This window comes from Zootoca vivipara, chromosome 17, assembly GCF_963506605.1.
Source record: "Zootoca vivipara chromosome 17, rZooViv1.1, whole genome shotgun sequence".
Lineage (NCBI taxonomy): Eukaryota > Metazoa > Chordata > Lepidosauria > Squamata > Lacertidae > Zootoca > Zootoca vivipara.
In genome coordinates this window covers 34,299,540-34,320,306 of record NC_083292.1, presented here as the reverse complement: position 1 = coordinate 34,320,306, position 20,767 = coordinate 34,299,540, and the positions used below count along the sequence as shown (strand labels likewise).

At 48.0% G+C, this 20,767-nt stretch overlaps 1 protein-coding gene across 1 annotated transcript; it reads left to right on the top strand.

Moving 5' to 3' along the window:
• Positions 1-5,737: 5,737 nt before the first annotated feature.
• AQP10 (aquaporin 10) lies at positions 5,738-20,304 on the top strand. The gene is made up of 6 exons (XM_035099381.2): positions 5,738-6,026; positions 11,661-11,787; positions 15,513-15,650; positions 16,891-17,009; positions 18,079-18,296; positions 18,932-20,304. Exons 1-6 carry the CDS (start codon positions 5,922-5,924, stop codon positions 19,206-19,208), a joined length of 984 nt encoding a protein of 327 aa, XP_034955272.1. The 5' UTR covers positions 5,738-5,921; the 3' UTR covers positions 19,209-20,304.
• The last annotated feature ends 463 nt before the right edge of the window (positions 20,305-20,767 follow it).

Genomic DNA, 20,767 nt, shown 5'->3' with positions numbered 1-20,767 from the left:
AGGGAGGGAAGAGGAAAAAAACAAACTCAGGCCGCACATTCTGAAAGAGTTGTTCTTATAAGGCCTGATGGAGCTCGGCCTCAAATCTGAAAAGAAAGAAAAATAACTACCCAATGAATAAAGGGGGGTATAAGATTCCTGCTTCCTCTCTCTCCCACTGAGGCAGCCTGATGGAGTGCCTGTCCCAAGCTGGATGGAGCTGGCCTGTTTCGAGGAAGTCCACCAGCAGTGCTCTAAGGACAGAGCCCATCTCTAGGCCTTCTGAGGTAGACTGCCTCCGAAGCTGGATGTTTTAGGGAAGCTGTTGTGGCTGAGAGGCTCAGCTGAGATAGGGTTCCCAGATTTCATGATCTCTTTGGGGCAAATGAAGTTATCAGCCAGAGTTGTTGAGCTATTAGAGCTAGGATTCTCCTGGGCATTTCAGTGATTTCCGACTGGACACAGTTTCCAATGGCTATGTCAGACATATGGCAGCCCTAAACTGACGTATGACCTCCCACCTCCTTGATTTTTTTCTGTGCCTCTTTCAAAGCCACCTGAGCTGGCATGATGTGCCGTTAAAAACTTGGAAGAGGCCCACTTCGTCCCTCACCCTGTTCACACAGTGGTCGATCCAATGCCCCAACGGGAAGCCCAGATTTCCTGCTGAGCAATCCTCCTTCATGCAACACATATACCTAAACTGCGGAACTCCCTCCCACAGGAGGCAGGGATAGCCCCCTAGACGGCTTTCAAAGTGGGTTGGAATTTGAGGATGGGAGATGATGTTTGTTTATAGAACGTGACTTTTATAGGATGCTAAACTGGAGTGGCGGGTGGCGCTGTGGGTTAAACCACAGAGCCTAGGGCTTGCCGATCAGAAGGTCGGCAGTTCGAATCCCCGCGACAGGGTGAGCTCCCGTTGCTCGATCCCAGCTCCTGCCAACCTAGCAGTTCGAAAGCACGTCAAAGTGCAAGTAGATAAATAGGTACCGCTACAGCGGGAAGGTAAACGGTGTTTCTGTACGCTGCTCTGGTTCTCCAGAAGCGGCTTTGTCATGCTGGCCACATGACCCGGAAGCTGTACACCGGCTCCATCAGCCAATAATGCAAGATGAGCGCCGCAACCCCAGAGTCGGTCACGACTGGACCTAATGGTCAGGGGTCCCTTTACCTTTACCTTAAACTGGAGTGACTGGAGTATAGCAGCCAGACAAAGAGTCGGAAGTTCTTTAATTCCTGAACTTCATTTTTTCCTCTCTTTTAAAAAATCTCTTACCTAGTTCTTCTATACTCTCTCTCTTTTTCCTGCTTTTCTTTCTATCTTTTTTCTACGTTCTTATTGTATTTAGATCAATGTTTTAGTTTTGGACAACCCCCCTCCCCCCAAAAGATATTTGATATTAAGCTTTGTATGTCTATTTATAAATCCTAATAAAATTATTTTAAAAAAAAATAAGGAAGGAGAAGGGAGGGAGGGAGGGAGGGAGGGAGAGAGGGAAGGAAGGAAGGAAGGAAGGAAAGAAAGAAAGAAAGAAAGAAAGAAAGAAAGAAAGAAAGAAAGAAAGAAAGAAAGAAAGAAAGAAAGAAAGAAAGAAAGACTGGACAAATTCATGAAAGGTGCGGCTCTCAGTGACTACCAGCCACAATGATTTCACTCTGCCTCCACATTTGGAGGCAGCAAAGTTTCGGTCTACCAGTTTCTGAAAACCGCAGGCGGGGAGAGTTTTGTTCAGGCCCTGCTTGAGTGTTTCCTACAGGCCACTGGTAGGGCTCGGTGGGCCATTGGCTGGATCCAGCAAGCTCTTCTTAGGCTCTGCACCTGGGGCAGGAGGAGACAGCTACCAGTGGTGGACGAGGCCCGAGGCAAAAGTGGGTGGAACAAAAATTCAAAGTTCACCTTGGCAGGCTGTTTTCGGTACACACTACACCCTTTTCCAATCCTCCACCCAGCGAAGCAAGAGGCACGGTCAGGTTTCAAGGGCACATTCAAGCCAGCAGGAGCGTCGCAATGGAGGTGATGGGGGCAGTACGCCCCGGGTTCCACTCTGGGTGTGTGTGTGTGTGTGCCACTGGACTCCCAAGCCGAGCCTCCAGTGTCCCGGTAAAAAGTCTGCTCCAAGCTTGGGAGTCACGGAGGTGCACCACGCGGATTGGAGTCGCCGGGGGCGGCGATACCCCGCTACGTAACGCGCATGCGCAGCGGGGTGCCTTAAGCTACAAAACTCCAGGTAGAAAGCCCGCTCAGCGTGGTGGGCTTTCTACCTGGAGTTTTGTAGCTGGAGGCACGCGGCTTTGGAGGAGCGGGGAGGCAGCGATACCCCGCCATGTAGCAATGCATGCATCGTTACGTAGCGACATCGCCCCCCCCCCCGGTGCATGGCAATTTGCCGCCCCGGGTGTCGCGGTGCCTCGCTACGCCCCTGCCAGCCAGGCAAGAACAAGCGAGGAAGGGCTGAAGAGGGGGCGGGGCCTGAGAAGAGGGGGCGGGGCCTAGGGAGAGTCTGTCTGGCCAGGTAAAGATGGAGAGATGCACCATACCTCCAGACCCGAGATTTTCCCCATCCCTTGTCTAAATACACTTGTTCCCTCCCACAAAACCAGTCTCTCCTGCCGAATGGCAGGTCCTCATCCTTTGCCCTCGTTAATTGCCCTCTTGGCAAATTTAATGTCTCCCCGGAGTCTCCTCCCTGGATCTGACCTTGGAGTCCTTCCAAACTTGTATTTAGTTAGTGACTCAAGTTACTAACTTGAGTGACTCAAGTTATTTAACTTATATGCAGAATTTATCATGCGAAAGGCTGGACTAGATGAATCCCAAACCGGAATTCAGATTGCCGGAAGAAATATCAACAACCTCAGATATGCAGATGACACAACCTTGATGGCAGAAAGTGAGGAGGAATTAAAGAACCTTTTAATGAGGGTGAAAGAGGAGAGCGCAAAATATGGTCTAAAGCTCAACATCAAAAAAACCAAGATCATGGCCACTGGTCCCATCACCTCCTGGCAAATAGAAGGGGAAGAAATGGAGGCAGTGAGAGATTTTACTTTATTGGGCTCCTTGATCACTGCAGACGGTGACAGCAGTCACAAAATTAAAAGACACCTGCTTCTTGGAAGAAAAACAATGACAAACCTAGATAGCATCTTAAAAAGCAGAGACATCACCTTGCCAACAAAGGTCCGTATAGTTAAAGCTATGGTTTTCCCAGTAGTGATGTATGGAAGTGTGAGCTGGACCATAAAGAAGGCTGACCACCGAAGAATGGATGCTTTTGAATTATGGTGCTGGAGGAGACTCTTGAGAGTCCCATGGACTGCAAGAAGATCAAACCTATCAATTCTGAAGGAAATCAGCCCTGAGTGCTCACTGGAAGGACAGATCGTGAAGCTGAGGCTCCAATACTTTGGCCACCTCATGAGAAGAGAAGAATCCTTGGAAAAGACCCTGATGTTGGGAAAGATTGAGGGTACCAGGAGAAGGGGACGACAGAGGACGAGATGGTTGGACAGTGTTCTCGAAGCTACGAACATGAGTTTGACCAAACTGCGGGAGACAGTGGAATACTGTACAGGAGTGCCTGGCATGCTCTGGTCCATGGGGTCACGAAGAGTCGGACACGACTAAATGACTAAACAACAACAACAGTGACTCAAGTTTCCTCCAAGCTCTGACAGCAGGTGTGGGGAACCTTTCCCAGCCAGCAAGGACGGCTGCCATCTTTGTCCTCGGCCCACGCGACTCTGCATACCATCATCCTATAGAAGTGCCCGGAGGCAAACTGCAAAAATAAAACCTTTATATTCCACCTACTGTCCGTTTCTTTAAATATAACCTTTACAAAATGTTTGCGATACCAGAATAATTCCTGTGGGTCTACTCTCCCTCCCCCTCCCCAGATTTCTTTTTTCTTTTATTTCAAGGTTCAAAGTTACATTTGATCACTGAATAGTTATTCTACAATAAAAAACGACTTTCTGCTCATCCTCAAAGTTTATAATCACAGTTGCATACAATTGTGTCTTGAAATCCCATCGTTTCCAGTTTCATCCTCTTAACAGGTTTCTTGATATATTTTGCTATTTCCCGCCTCAAATTTCAAATCCTGCCGTGGATTTCGTGTAAGGGAAATTACTTTTTTAAAGAGACTAGAAAAAGTTTTCTGCCCTCCTTGAAAGATTATAGATTTGTGTCTCTTATCAGAGCTGTCAGTCTTGGCATCTCTGCATATTCCGTGATCTACTCTTAAGCAGAACTTAGTTGGAGACAATTCCCTGCGCTGCTTGAGACATTGCACATATTTTTGTAAATCAAGAAAATCTTTAATAATACACACACACACACACACACACACACACACACACACAGCTTGAGATGAAAGCAGGTGTTCAGTTAGGAAGAAAAAGGCAGGAAGAAACCATCGGTCAACCAACATTCCCCTTGACCAGAGTGCGGCCATTTTGTTTGTACCGCCAAGCTCTTGGCTGAGATGTGCCCTTCTCTGGCCGGGCCAGGTTATGTTTTCGTGTTCTTTGTGTGTCTGTGTGTTGTGTACACAAGAAAGGGGAAATGGGTACACAGGACACAGGACAGTTTGTGCACCACCACACCTGAATTGGCACCCTCAGTGGACCACAATAAAAGGGATATTGTAGAGTGAGGACAAGTTCAGGAAAGGGCAAGCGAAACCATCAAGGGCATGGGTAGGCAAACTAAGGCCTGGGGGCCGGATCTGGCCCAATCACCTTCTCAATCCGGCCCATAGACGGTCTGGGAATCAGTGTGTTTTTACATGAGTAGAATGTGTCCTTTTATTTAAAATGCGTCTCTGGGTTATTTGTGGGGCCTGCCTGGTGTTTTTACATGAGTAGAATGTGTGCTTTTATTTAAAATGCATCTCTAGGTTATATGTGGGGAATTATATATAGGAATTCATTCATTCCTCTCCCCCCCAAATCTAGTCCGGCCCCCCACAAGGCCTGAGGGACAGTGGACCGGCCCCCTGCTGAAAAAGTTTGCTGACCCCTGATCAAGGGGATGGAGAGATGTCCCTGGGAGAGAAAGGGTAGGTAAGGGATGACGCGATAGAAGTTTACAAAATTACACCATGCATGGAGAAAGTAGACTTTTTCTCCCTCTCTTCTCATAACACTAGAATGTTGTTTTTTTTTAAAAAAAAAGTATGCTGCTATATCATAAAAAAATATATCCAAGCGGTTTATCGCAATAAAAGCATAAAACCGTCAATAAAACCATTAAAAAGTCAAAAACTGTTGGAAGAGTCAATACAGATAAAAGATAAAATGATTAAACTGTGGGACTCACTGCCACAAGAGGCGGGGATGGCCACTAACCCAGATGGCTTTCAAAGAGGATTGGACAAATTCACAGAGAATATATCCATGGCTTCTAGTTACAGCTGCTGTGCTCTCCCTCCACAGTTCGAGGCAGCGATGCTTCTGAATACCAGTTGCTGGAAAGCGCAGGAGGGGAGAGGGCTCTTGGGTTCGAATCCTGCTTGCAGGTTTCCCACTGGGGCATCTGTCTAGCGAGAACAGGGATGCTGGACAAGGGGGGGGCGTCTATTGGCCTGATCCAGCTGGCTCTCTCCCTACGTTATTGCAAGGGCATGTGCAAAAGTCCAGCAGAGCCTCACCGTGCCTGTGGCACTGGCATGGGTCAAGCATGCCTCTCACTGATGACAACAGGGGTCATAATTCCAACTCTGGGGAGAGGCGGTGCCGCAGGGATCCATGCCCTTCTTTCTCGCTTGCGTGGTGCCGTGCTCCCTTCTTACACAACTTGCCTGGGCAATTAAGCAACGAGTTCTGATAATAATTAGTTATTACCACCGGTAGCCCGAGAGCAACTCTCCTGCAGATACACACACACCTGTATTTCTGATCTGCCTTCGGAAAGCTTTCTCTCCCAGCTGGCGATGATTTACACCCGCTTCTTAGCCAGAGCGCAAGCCAGCCTCCGTCTCCGCAGCCACCTAATTCGCCAGTGCCTCGCAGAGCTCCTGGGGGTCTTCATGTTGATCGTAAGTTGCAAATATTTGCTGGTTTCGGGGCGGGGGAAAAACGGTAGATGGAAAAGCACCTGCAGCTCAGGGGTAGGACACCTGTCTTGCATGCAGAAGGCCCCAGGTTCAGTCCAGTCAGGGCTGGGGAGAGGACCCTCACCCTTGATTTAAGCCCTGGAGAGCCACTGCCAGTCAGTGTCGGCAGTGCTAAGCTAGAAGAAGCAGTGGGTCTGAGCTGGTACACCATCCCTATATCCCTATGTTGCAGAGAAGGGCTGGTGTTTGCTCAGTGGTACAGCACCTGCTTTTTCCAGATTCAATCCCTGAAAACTCCAGGCAGGGCTGCTGTCTGAAAACCCTGGAGAGCTGCTGCCTGCCAGTGTAGACAGTACTGAGCTGGATGGGCCCAATCGTCTCACTTGGTAGAAGGTGGCTTGCTATGTTCCTGTTTAAGTTTGACTTCTGTGTAGAGCTATGAGGGCTGGAACCATAGGATTGAATAATTCGAAGGAACCCCGAGGGTCATCTAGTCCAACCCCTTGCAATACAGGAATCTCAGTTAGGTCATACATGACAGATGGCCATCCAACCTCTGTTTGAAAACCTCCAAGGAAGGAGAGTCCACTGCCACCTTTAAAAGAAGTCCGCTCCACGGTTGAACAGCTCTTACTGTCAGAAAGTTCTTCCTGATGTTTAGTCACAATCTCATTTCTTGTAACTTGAAGCCATTGGTTTAGGTCAGGCATCCCCAAACTTCGGCCCTCCAGATGTTTTGGACAACAATTCCCATCATCCCTGACCACTGGTCCTGTTAGCTAGGGATCATGGGAGTTGTAGGCCAAAATATCTGGAGGGCCGCAGTTTGGGGGTGCCTGGTTTAGGTCCAAAGAGGAGAAAACAAGCTTGCTCCATCTTCCATGTGACGGTCCTGTATATATTGAAAGATGGCTATCATAGCTCCTCTCAGTCTCTACCAAGATAAACGTACCCAGCGCCCTCAACCATTCCTCATAAGGCCTGGTTTCCAGGCCCTGGATCCTCTTGCTTGCCCTCCTCTGCAAACCTTCCAGTTTCTCAATCTCCTTCTCAAATTGTGGCACCCAGAACTGGGCACAGGACTCCAGGTGTGGTCTGACCAAGGCAAAATAGAGTGGGACTGTGACTTCCCTTGATCTGGACACTCGACTCCTGTTGATGCAGCCTAGAATAGGATTAGCTCTCTTTTTTTGCTGCTGCTGCTGCTGCTGCATCACACTGTGGACTAATGTTCAGCTTGCGGTCTACTAAAACCCCTAGATCCTTGTCACTTGTACTACTGGCAAGCCAGGTGTCCGCCATCTTATATTTGTGCAGCTGGTTCTTCTTGCCTAAGTGCAGAATCTTAACATTCGTCCCTGTTGAAATCCGTTTTGTTAGCTTGAGCCCAGTTCTCCAATCTGTCAAGGCCATATCGAAACCCGATTCTGTCTTCTGCAGCATTAGCCTCCCAGTTTGGTATCATCTGTGGCGTGCTCCCATTGTCACTTTCCCCCCAGGATGATGGAGAACCATTCGTGAGCAGTCTTTGGGTTCTGTCGGTCAACCAGCTACAAATCCATCTAACGGTTATCTCGTCCAGTTCACATTTTACCAGCTTCTCCGCAAAAATATGATGGGGGACTTTGTCAAAAGCCTAACTGAAATAAAGATACACTATGTCCACAGAATTCCTATGATCCACGAAACTTGTAATTATAAATAAGAGAAACGAGATTCATTTGGCATGACTTGTTTTTGAGAAACCCATGCTCCCGGCATCCTTTCCTGACTGCTCACCGACCAATTATCTGTTTAATTATCCATCATAGGATCTCCCCTGGTATCGGTGTCAAGATGACTAGTCAGTGCCGGCATGACGGCTCCCTATCCCATTTCTCCATCTTTCCTACCTGCAATGTGACCTCCTAGAGCCCAGGCGTAGGTTGGCCTTTGGTGGGAGCGAAAATGATATACGTACAGGAGTCCACCGTGACAACATACACACAACCAGCCACGCTCCCAAAGGACAATCCAAAACTACAGCCCAGCGGATTCTCTGACGTCCTCCCTGCTAACCCATCGCCAAATAAATAGAAAACTTGAAATCCCCGTAATCACCCAGGGAGCCGTAGGAGTTCATCAATTGCCCTGGGGTTGTTTTTTTTTCCAGGTGATGTTAATGCTCTTGCTGCTACATGCCACTGCAGGTTGGCTGTTTGCAACATCTGGATCCGAGTTCTGTCTCTGAAGACATGCTTTTAGGAATGGGGCTCGAGAGACCAGGACTCCTGGGTTCTGAGCCAGACACCCTCGGTCTCCCTGCCCTGGCTACCTGTCACGCTTTGATGCCTTGCTGTTAATGCTGGACCTTCCTTCATGGGCAATGGGCGCTTAATTGCATTGGACCTGACCCTGGGGCGGGCGAGCCAGAGGGGCAAAGTTCAGGGTCCAAAAGGCTTGTTTTCCACCTCTTCTGGAATGCAAAAAATAGTTCGGGAGTTCAGGTTCCCTTGATTGGAAGGTGCTCCAGGGAGATAGCCCTGGAAATAATGAATAATAATAATAATAATAATAATAATAATAATAATAATAATAGGCTCATCGCCAAGCCTCTCCACCCCATGCTCTTTACTCAGAAGTAAGCCTCCCCCCCCCCGATTTTGCTGGGGACGCAGGTGGCGCTGTGGGTTAAACCACTGAGCCTAGGGCTTGCTGATCAGAAGGTCGGCGGTTTGAATCCCCGCGACGGGGTGTGCTCCCGTTGCTTGGTCCCAGCTCCTGCAAACCTAGCAGTTCAAAAGCATGTCAAATTGCAAGTAGGTAAATAGGTACCGCTACAGCGGGAAGGTAAACGGTGTTTCCGTGCGCTGCTCTGGTTCACCATAAGCGGCTTAGTCATGCTGGCCACATGACCTGGAAGCTGTACGCCGGCTCCCTCGGCCAATAGAGCGAGATGAGCGCCACAACCCCAGTCGGTCACGACTGGACCTAATGGTCAGGGGTCCCTTTACCTTTTTAACTTCCTTGTCGGCGACTGCACTCCTCAGATTCTTTTTTTTTTTTTTTGCATGGCTTCTAATAGGTCAGGGGTGTCAAACTCAAATTCATCGGGGGCCGCATCAGCAGTTTGGTCACCCTCAAAGGGCCGGTTGTATCTGTAGGACTATGTGTCCACTCTTTATCATCATAAATTATTGTCACTGCATTCAATTATTACTGTTTTTTGTAATAATGTAAGTAATAACTAGCTCTGAAAGCAGAAACATAGTCAGAATAATGGCAAGTAGATATTCAAATGTACAATTATTGTACAATTTATTGAAAAATGATTTTTGGTAACTGCACTGGGTGGTGGAGGCTCGCTAGGGTTTCATGCAGGACCTTTGCAGAGCTACTAGTACCTGGAGATGCTGGGGTCCTTCTGCATGCAGGACAGATGTTCTGCCAGTGAGCCACCACCCTTCACCAAAGGGACTGGCTGAGGTTGACTCACTGGAGCTGCTCTCCTGGTTCCAGGGTTTAAGGGCCAGAAGTATAAAGCAGCATCCTATGTTTCTGAGGAGAGGGAGAGGGAGAGGGAGAGGGAGAGGGAGAGGGAGAGGGAGAGAAGGCTGCTCTGGCCGCCTTTCTACCCCCCCCCCCGCCCCAGTTGTTTGTCGGCGCTTTGTCGCATGGCGCTTCAGCAGCAAGGTCCCGCTGCTGGGTCCTGCTGGCTGGGGCGCTCGGCGGGCCACATGACGAGGTCTGGCGGGCCGGATTTGGCCCCCGGGCCTTGTGTTTGACACCCGTGTAATAGGTACATTTTTAAAGCTTTAATTTTGGAGCGATGGTTTGTCCGGGATTTTGAGAGATACCAGTTCCCATACCGTTTTGGAGCGTTCCGATTGGATCAATTCAACTTGAAATACCAAATCTTGCCCCATCCCTACACCACGACCATTGTTCTGATGGGTTGGCTGTGATGGTTGGAGGATGGGTGGTGGTCAATGGTTGAATCCTGACAAGACAGAAATATGGTTTCTGGGAGACAGGGAGCAGGCAGGTGTGTGTGTGGGGGGGGGTATGACTCCCTAGTCCTGATTAAACAACAATTTGACATTTGGAAGACATCAGAAGGCAGCGCTGTTCAGAGAAGGTTTTAATGGTTGACGTTTTAGTGTGTTTTGTTGGGAGCAGCCCAGAGTGGCTGGGCCGACGTTTTAGTGTGATAGGTGTCATATAAATAATAAAATTATTATCATTTATTATTGGCAACCAAAATCCAGGACCCCATAGCCCAGTGGTGACGAACCTATGGCATGCTTGCCAGAGAGGGCACCATGGGCACGCCAGCAGGTATAAATATATTATTTATACCCTGCCCATCTGGCTGAGTTTATTTATTTGTTTATTGATATATGTATCACACACAGACAACCATTATGATCTTATTTTAACAATTGGGAGAGGGAGGCTCTTAGCCCTCCAATGTACACTAGTGGCCAAAATGGTGGAACCTTCTGGGGAAAAAATGTATTTCCGAGGTTTGATGGCTCATTAACACCACTTTGTTTGGGAGTAATACCTGTGCTTCCCCCCCCCCCCCCGGGGACACAGGGGGACGCATACCCCTAAACGTTTTGTGAATTTAACTGGATAAGAAATTCACTGTATTTCTTTTCCCCCGGTGGTGATTTTCTTGAGCCAAAATCAGAGTACCCCTAAACATTTTTTTAAAGAAAGAAAGAAAGCACTGAGTTATACCATGAAATTATATTTACAGGTAGGTAGCCGTGTTGGTCTGACATAGTCGAAACAAAATAATAATAAAAAACCCTTCCAGTAGCACCTTAGAGACCAACTAAGCTTGTCATTATATATCAACGGAAAGATAATCTAATGAATAATGTAATGCAATAACTTTTATGAAGGGTTATTTATGACAACAGCAGTCATAAAGAAGAAACGTCAAACACACGGGAGGGAAATAAGATATACAGGTTAAATTGCCATGTTGGCGTTTGGCGATATATAAGTGGGTTTTTATAAATAAGGGACCCAGGTGGCGCTGTGGGTTAAACCACAGAGTCTAGGGCTTGCTGATCAGAAGGTCGGCAGTTCGAATCCCCACAACGGGGTGAACTCCCGTTTCTCGGTCTCAGCTCCTGCCCACCTAGCAGTTCGAAAGCACATCAAAGTGCAAGTAGATAAATAGGGGGGAAGGTAAACGGCGTTTCTGTGTGCTGCTCTGGTTTGCCAGAAGCAGCTTTGTCATGCTGGCCACATGACCCGGAAGCTGTCTGTGGACAAACGCTGGCTCCCTTGGCCTATAGAGCGAGATGAGCGCCGCAACCCCAGAGTCGGACACGACTGGACCTGATGGTCAGGGGCCCCTTCACCTTTACCTTTAAGTGGGTTTTGGGTTGTCATTTGGGCACTCGGTCTCTAAAAGGTTCACCATCGCTGCCATAGCCCATCTCTTCCACCCCATGACCATCAGAAAATGGAAGATGATTGGTGCCGGGGCAAACAGGGTTCCTATCACCACCGGGGGGGGGGCAACGTGGGCATGAGGCAGGAGGGCTGGCCCAGGGCAAAGATTCTCCCAAAGATCTTTCCCCCCATTTATTTATTTTCTCTCTCTCTCTTTCCTAGGTGATTACTCTGAGCGCATCTGCACAGGCCACCACCAGCGAAGGGACGAAGGGCGGCTATTTTAGCTCAGCCCTGGCAAGTGGAATTGCTGTGATGGTAGCCATCCATGTTTCGGGAGGAGTCTCTGGTGAGAAAGGGGAGCTTCTCTCGTGCACGAGCCCCAGGGATGGGGCGGGCACTTGGTCCAGGCCTCGCTCAAAATTTAGAGCAAATGTGGGGGAGAGCTGCCGTGTTTATCTCCTTATAAATGCTTTAAAAAGAAGAAGAAGCAAATTTCTAGTTTCGTTTGTTTTGCAAAGGCAAGGGCACAAGTTAAGCTTGGTGAAAACTGTGTGGTGCCAGATTTTACGTATAAGCTAAACAAGCTATAGCTTAGCCCCCCCCCCAAAAAAAAATTAAAGGAAAAAAACAACTGGATGTACCTTTCCAAAATATTAGATAAAAAAGAAATGAAATAAAACCTACATACAGCAACAGTGGCAAATGGCTTTAGATACCTATTAGGTCCATAAGTTACCACATAGCATATATTCAACACAAAAAACAGCGACAATCTGTTGTTTGCAAAGGACAGCTGGACATTACCTCCAGTAGCTTAGGGCCTCATCAAACCTAAATCCGGCCCTGAATCTGAGATGCAGAACTCAGGCTGCAGCTTCCTGATCATAGCGGCTTTCTTTCCATCTGTTTTGTTTTTGAATAAGCAAGTTGCTAGTCCTTACTATTGGAACAATATTTAGGCTTGAAACTGTGCGGGTTAAAAAGATCACAAGCGGAAAACCTACATCTGTGGTGCTTTCTGAAACAGTACCGTAGCCAAGACACAACCATCCTTTGAAATGCTCTGCCTTTCTCTGAATTTTGTGTATGAATTTTGTATATGATTTTGCCTGATAGAGACATCTTTTTCAATATAGATAAATATTTTCATTGAAAGGTTTTTCAGAATATGCAGGTAACAACCCTTCATATCCTCCAACACTTCTCCAATGAAAATAGGGATGTCCCATTCCATAATGATAATTTTATTATTTATACACATCCTACTGGTTTGCCTCGGCCACTCTGGGCAGCTTCCAACATGTATTAAAACATAATAAAACATTAAACATTAAAAAAAATTCTTCCCTATATAGGATTGCCTTCAGACGACTCGGGGGCCAGATAACTCCATACCCTTCAACATTTCTCCAATGAAAATAGGGACATCCTAAGGAAAAGTGGAACATTCCAGGATCAAATCAGAAACCAGGACGGCTTATCTAAATCAGGGACGTCCCTGGAAAATAGGGACACTCGGAGGGTGTGTCCATAGTAACAAACAATAATCAGATTAACAACGCAGCTGTTGCAATAACGAACAATGGAAAGTCAAGCGTATCAAATTTATAGAGTCCCTCCGGAAAATACCCTGGGCTGATGGAGGAGTTAGAGTTCGGCTAGATTTATTCACGTAAGAAATTAAAGCAACACTGTATATTGTCAAAGTCATCATCTTCTTTTTTTATCCTTTGGAGCCTTTCATCTTAACAGAGACATCTGTGCAGAGCCACCTCCCCTAATGTGCTATTATATGCAGTTTTATGCACGTTTTACCCCTGTATATGTGTTTTTTTACACCCGACTTGGCTGGAGAGCTGCAAAGCAAAATTCAGCAAAGTGCAAACTTCAGAGGGTGGCTGCGTCCCGGTTCGTGCATTGTTTCAGAAAATGCAAATGAAGTTGGGTCCCCTTTAGACATGCATCAGATTTCTTCTCTATCACTTATGGCGATGCCTGCTGGGGACTGGGCTGGTCCTGCTTCCCCTGTCCTTCCTCTGAACAGATACCACTTTCCAGACCTGGGCAGGACTGAGCCCTGGAAGCCACGTGGAGATGCTTGCCAAGGATTTATTCTCTGGGATTGCTTTCTGTTGACTGCAAGCTCCTTATCTCCTCTGGTCCCTGTTATCTCTGCCAACCTTAGCTCCTGGAGCTATCCAGAGCTTGACTCAGCCACCTTATGGCCAGTTATTAGCAGTTATTATTAACCCTGATGGCTCAATGGAGCCTCCATGGCCAGTGGCAGTGTACCTGCTGAGGCTCTGGTGCAGGGAACAAACACTTGGGTTTCAAAGGGCTGTTTCCATCAAGTCCTGGTAGGGAGTTTTACCAAGAGGGATCTGGTCACTGGAGGTTGTGTCCCTTCGGAATCATGGGGCACTGCCCTGCCAGCCTCGTTCTGCGGCCCCTCCCTCCCTCCTTTCCTACTTGCAATCGCTCCACGGAGTGGCCCTGCCTGCCAGCTTCCTCCTCTTCCTCTTCCTTAGTCTTAGTTTTGCCCCTTGTAGAAACTCAGAAGGGAGGAGGATGAGGATGGGGCAAATCTAGAATTAGCTGGCCCTGCCTGTCATTGGCTCTGGCGCCACCTGCTGTTGGGCTCCCAGCCTTCCACCCTACCAGTCTCTAATGGGCACTAACTTTTGACATGCTTAGCTCTCTCTGTCTGGGCCTGATTCGCACCACTACTCAGAAGAAGAGGCGAGTGTAGTATTATCTATACCAACTAGCATCGTCTCCCCAGGGTTTTCAGGCTGGGACCTGGAGATAAATTTTTTGTTTGTTTGAAGCAAGTTTCCAGTTCATATTGTTGGCAAATGCAGACTTTCAGTACATAAGCTATGCCTGGTCAAATCTGAGGCAACAGAGTGCTGATTTTCATACAGACTGCACCTTCCCAATCCTAACAGCTTGCTTCCTACCTTATTTGCTTACTCTTAAACAGGCATAGGCAAGCTCGGTCCTCCATATGTTTTGGGACTACAACTCCCATCATCCCTGACCACTGGTCCTGTTAGCTAGGGATGATGGGAGTTGTAGTCCCAAAACATCTGGAAGGCCAAGTTTGCCTATGCCTGCTCTTAAACATGCAAACTTTAAGTCCTTATACTGCTGTAACGGAAGCTACGGTACTACCGGTAACATGAGTTTGACCAAACTGCAGGAGGCAGTGGAAGACAGGAGTGCCTGGCGTGCTCTGGTCCATGGGGTCACGAAGAGTAACAAAAGCTGTAACGAAATATAGGCCTGAAACGACGGGTGAACTCTCACAAGCGGAGAGGCGTCTACCCCTCACAGAGCTACAATTCACAGCGCCCTGAACAAACTGCGGTTCCCAGGATTCTTTAGGGCAGGCATCCCCAAACTGCGGCCCTCCAGATGTTTTGGCCTACAACTCCCATGATCCTTAGCTAACAGGACCAGTGGTCAGGGATGATGGGAATTGTAGTCCAAAACATCTGGAGGGCTGAAGTTTGGGGATGCCTGCTTTAGGGGGAGTAATTTGCTTTAAATACAGTGGTACCTCGGGTTACAAATGCTTCAGGTTACAAGCACTTCAGGTTACAGACTCTGCTAACCCAGAAATAGTACTTCGGGTTAAGAACTTTACCTCAGGATGAGAACAGAAATGGCGCGGCAGCGGCGCGGCAGCAGCAGGAGACCCCATTAGCTAAAGTGGTACCTCAGGTTAAGAACAGTTTCAGGTTAAGAACGGACCTCTGGAACGAATTAAGTTCTTAACCCGAGGTACCACTGTACATGGTGTGTATGTGCAGCCTAAGTTCCTAGTCCTCATGGCTGCAAAGGGCATGTGCATCGCCTAGTGCAATTTCAGAAGCGAGAGACCATACGGAAAAAGGATTTCAAACACGGGGGTCGGGAGAGCATGAGACTCTTGGCCTCAGGGTTGTGCGTTCGAGCCCCACATTGGGCTAAAAAGATTCCTGCATTGCAGGGGGGTGGACTAGATGTCCCTCATGGTCCCTTCCAACTCTATGATTCTACAATTCTACAATTCTCTCTCTCTTACAGGAGGGCACTTAAATCCAGCCTTTTCGCTCACCATGTGTCTGCTTGGCCAATGTCCATGGTGGAAGCTGCCCATCTTCTCTGTCATTCAGACTATGGGAGCCTTTTTGGGCGCAGGCGCAGTCTACATGCTTTATTACGGTAATGTTATCTCCCAGTGTTTTCACGATGGGGAAAATAAGAGGCCCATTTCTTGCCAAACTTCACAAGCTCGGCTTATTACACAGTCACCTGCCTCGCCACATCTATATTCATTGACTCTGCCCAGCTCATCTTCCGCGGATTTAAAAGCCAATCTTTGGGTTAAAGATATACCAGATATACTAGGAAAGCCATAATTGCACTGCGAAGTTTGCTATTGATGCCCAAAAGCATTCCTTGGCAGCCGTAGGGTGTGAAATGGCAAGCGGCGAGGCTCACAGCATATTTATTCATTTACAGTGGAACCTCAGTTTATGAACACCTCGGTTTATGAATTTTCGGTTTACGAACGTTGCGGACCCATCTGGAATGGATTAATTCACTTTCCATTACTTTCAATGGGAAAGTTTGCTTCAGTTTATGAACGCTTCAGTTTAAGTACTCCGCAGACCGTCTGGAACAGATTAATCCACTTTCCATTACTTTCAATGGGAAAGTTCGCTTCAGTTTATGAACGCTTCAGTTTATGAACAGACTTCCGGAACCAATTGTGTTAATAAACTGAGGTACCACTGTACTTAAAACGCTTCTGCCAAAGAGTCTCCCTTAAGAACATGAGTAGGCAAACTAAGGACCGGGACCCGGATCTGGCCCAACTGCCTTCTAAATTCGGCCCTCAGGCGGTCCGGGAATCAGCGTGTTTTTACATGAGTAGAATGTGTCCTTTTATTTAAAATGCATCTCTGGGTTATTTGTGGTGCCTGCCTGGTGTTTTTTACATGAGTAGAATGTGTGCTTTTATTTAAAATGCATCTCTGGGTTATTTGTGGGGCATAGGAATTTGTTCATATATTTTTTTTTTCAAAATATAGTCCAGCACCCCACAAGGTCTGAGGGACAGCGGACCGGCCCCCTGCTGAAAAAGTTTGTTGACCCCTGCGTAAGAACAACGACACATGGGGGGGGGAATCCCTGCCTGCAGGCTTTCAATCTAAAGAGACACAGCACAAAAGGAAAAAAAGGGATGAGGAGGGAAGAGGATGAACAAAAATGCAGTGGAATCAGATGTCAAAGTTACATGGTAGTCCTAATATAATGACCAGCTGGGAATGTAAACTGGGCAGGAATCACATGAAGGTGGTTTCTTAGCTGAACTGATGGAGGAGGGCTGCGTCTCTCCTTTCCCCCTTTGGCTTTCCTTCCTATCAAGCCTCATGGCCCCTGGTTTTTCTCTCTGCAGACGCCATCCACAGCTACAGCAACGGGACCCTTGAGGTCACCGGAACCAGAGAAACCGCCTCCATCTTTGCCACCTACCCAGCTCCCTACCTGTCGCTTGGCAACGGCTTCTTCGACCAGGTAGGGCCAGCCATCCCTAGAACTCCCAGCGCTGCCTGGAGACGGAGGCATCCTTCGCTCAGGGCGATGTGTGTCCTGTGTGTCCAATTGCTCTGCTGCTGCTCCTCAATACATTTGCCATGGCTCAGTGATTAGAGCACCAGACTTGCATGCAGAAGGTCCCAGGTTCAATCCCCGGCACCTCCAGGTGTGAAGTAATAATATTAATAATATTAAACCACTGAGCCTAGGGCTTGCTGATCAGAAGGTCGGCGGTTCGAATCCCTGTGACGGGGTGAGCTCCCGTTGCTTGGTCCCAGCTCCTGCCAACCTAGCAGTTCGAAAGCACGTCAAAATGCAAGTAGATAAATAGGAACCACTACAGCAGGAAGGTAAACGATGTTTCCATGTGCTGCTCTGGTTCGCCAGAAGCGGCTTTGTCATGCTGGCCACATGACCCGGAAGCTATACACCGGCTCCCTCGGCCAATAATGCGAGATGAGCGTGCAACCCCAGAGTCGGTCATGACTGGACCTAATGGTCAGGGGTCCCTTTACCTTTATTATTTATACCCTGCCCATCCGGTTGGGTTTCCCCAGGCACTCTGGGCAGCTTCCAGCAAAATATTAAAATACAACAATTCATCAAATATTAAAAGCTTCCCTAAACAGGGCTGCCTTCAGATATCTTCTAAAAGTCAGATACAGTGGACCCTCCGGATACGAATGAAATTTGTTCCGTCCGCAACCCGAAAAGTCCATAGGCAGAAGTGCCGCTTTTGCACACGAGAACGCTTCTACGCATGTGCGCATGGCGATACACTTCCGGGTTTGCCGCGTTTGTAACCCGAAAGTTACGTATCCAGAGCAGTACGTAACTAGAGGGTCCAGTGTAGTTGTTTATTTCTTTGACATCTGGTGGGAGGGCATTCCACAGGGCGGGTGCCACTACCGAGAAGGCCCTTCTCAGACTGGTGCTGAGTCTCTGGGGCCTGGATAAACGAATAGCTTGACCTGGTCTAAGGTAGTTTCCAATGTCCCTGTGCTTTGGTTGATGTCCTGTCCTCCCTCCCCCCTCTTCCCCTCATCAGGTCCTGGGCACCGGGGTGTTGATATTGAGCATCTTGGCCATTATCGACTCCCGCAACAAGCGCATCCCACATGGACTGGAGCCCATGGGGGTGGGCTTGCTAGTCACCGCTCTCAGCCTGGCAATGGGAGCCAACTGTAGCTGCGCCATCAACCCAGCCCGGGACCTGGGCCCGCGGCTCTTCACCTACCTGGCCGGATGGGGGCCCCAGGTGTTCAGGTGGGTGCACGAGGGGCGAGGAGGCAGTGCCCAGTTGCATGTGAGTGCGTGTCAGGGACTGCGCAGAGGAGGAATGGTGGAGACCGCCTCTCCAGCCTGACCTTTCCAGAGAAGAAGGCGACAGTTCAGAATTACAACAGGGGGTTGGGGGAGGTCACAGGTCAGAGGTGGATGAGGGGGGAAAGCTGGGAAATAATGGGAGAGGAGGAAGAAGGATTAAGCACCAGAGGGGCGACAGGTGATGGACACAGTGTCTTTAGGAAGCATTCCAGACCCACCCTCTCCTAGAACCCAGAGAGCATTAAAAGTAGGAGAGCAAAGAGCTCAAATGCAGAGGGCACTTCTCAGCACCTGTAGTGATGACGCATGAAGGGCGAGGGTTTCCATATAGAGCTACTGCTGGGATAGCTCAGTCAGTAGAGGATTAGGCTCTTAATCTCAGGGTTGTGGGTTCGAGACCCACCTTGGGCAATAAATAAATAAATCCTGCATTGCAGGGGGTTGGACTAGATGATCCGCAGGGTCCCTTCAAACTCTGTGATTCTATGATTCTGTGACACACCCATATCCTTTCCAAATTGTCTCCACATGGCCGCATCTCTGCCACCAGTCACAACTCTGCTTTATCTTTCCAGTGCCGGAAACTACTGGTGGTGGGTTCCGATCGTGGCTCCGATGGTGGGGGCCACCATTGGGACGGCTGTGTATGAGCTCGGGGTGGAGTTTCACCACCCACTGCCCCAGGACGAGGAAGAGACCTCGACCACCAAGAAGCATCAGCCAGGGACGGAAAAGGATACGGAGATCCCGATTTATGCCGTGAATAAGTACGCAGAGGATTGGAGAGGCGGGAGCACAGGCATCCCCCCGGACGGGGGCCATAGCAAATGGGAAACTTCAAATTCCCTTTAAAACGGGACAGGCGCTGGAAGAGGCGATAGACTTAATCATTTTGTTTTTATATATTGGATGGAGTTGTTGCTATTGGTTTTATGACTGGTGTAGGTCCGTGGGGGCGTGAATTCCACACAAAAGAGCGATGTTTTGGAATTCACGAAGGACAGCATTTCCCCATAGATGAACTTTCTCGCTTGCTAAGATCATCACCTGAGGTTGTGTGCAGAAAGACTCCCACCTTTGGGGATTATACAATGCCGACAACCAGAGACAGGGCCTTTTTTGTGGTGGCACCACTGTGGAACAACCACTCTGGAAGTACCGTATTTGCTCAGTGCCGACTCTTTTTATCATATGGTGGGAGGAGGCTCTGTCATGGTTTCACCCTAAAGAATTCTGGGAACTGTAGTTCATTAAGGATGCTGAGAGTCATTAGGAGACAGCGCTATTCCCTTCCCAGAGCAACAGTTGACAGAGTGGTTCAGCAATCCATCCATATTTGCAGTGGACTCTGGGAATTGTAGCTCTGTGAAGGGATTCTCTGAACAACGCTCAGCAACCAGAGCAAACTACAGCTCCCAGAATTATTTGGGGGGAATCCATGACTGTTTAAAGCGGTATTGTAGCACTTTAAATGTGTTTTGTGAACTCTTGCAGCAAGAGTTCTTATCGCAGCAAAATGGAAGAGTACTGAAATCCCCTCTATACATGAATGGGTCCAAAAGCTGACATAATATGCTAAATTAGGTCGTCTATCAGAAAAATAAATAAAGAATAAACCAAAACAGGAATTTGTTTCAAAATGGGAGGTTTTCAAAGAGTATTTAAAGTATAACTGTTGCAGCGTTCAAGGAACTTCAGTAATAACTGCAAGTTAGATAGACGAGTTAAAACATATTAAGAGAATGTTAAATTGTGATAAAAGGTGTGTATTGGCAATAAGTAATAGGAAACTGAATTATGGAACAGATGGGAGGTCGGGTCTAGAGTGCTAAGACCAATTTATGTTGTATTGCTTGGTAAGAAAATGTTACACTTGTTATTTTTGCGTGTAAGTGTGTATTTATGTTTTTATGTGTGTAATTGTGTATTTGTGTGTTTTTTTCTTTGTTGTTGTAGCATCAATAAAAATTAAAAAGAAAAAAGTGTTTTGTGAATATGACCTTAATACTCAGCTTTGCCCTTGCGGAACACAAGGAGGATGGGGACCAAGCTAGAATGAGTTGACTCAGCCACTCATTGGCTCTGGCGCCACCTGCTGTCAGGCTCCCTGCCTTCTGCCCCACCAGCCCCAATGAGCACCAGACACCATTGGCTGGGGAAAGCTGCCAATCAGCATAGACCAAGAGGCCTTCCTTCTATTCCCATCAGCCCTAGCCAATAGGGGCCAATGGTCAGGGATGATGGGAGTTTTCGTCCAGCAGCATCCGGAGGGACACAGCTTTCCCCCATTCCTGAGGCTAGACAATAGTGAGCTACATGGAGCAATGATCTGCCTTGGCACAATGCACCTTACATGACCTAATGCTATGATGACTTGTATTTTTTTTTAACATCTCCTTATTTTATTTCAT

What these genes read in the sequence shown, in the direction of transcription:
- AQP10 (XM_035099381.2), top strand. Translation starts at nt 5,922, where the DNA reads ATGATTTACACCCGCTTCTTAGCCAGAGCGCAAGCCAGCCTCCGTCTC. An exon ending in TGGGGGTCTTCATGTTGATC is followed by an intron (nt 6,027 to 11,660) that starts GTAAGTTGCAAA and finishes TCTCTTTCCTAG; the next exon opens with GTGATTACTCTGAGCGCATC. An exon ending in AGTCTACATGCTTTATTACG is followed by an intron (nt 15,651 to 16,890) that starts GTAATGTTATCT and finishes TTCTCTCTGCAG; the next exon opens with ACGCCATCCACAGCTACAGC.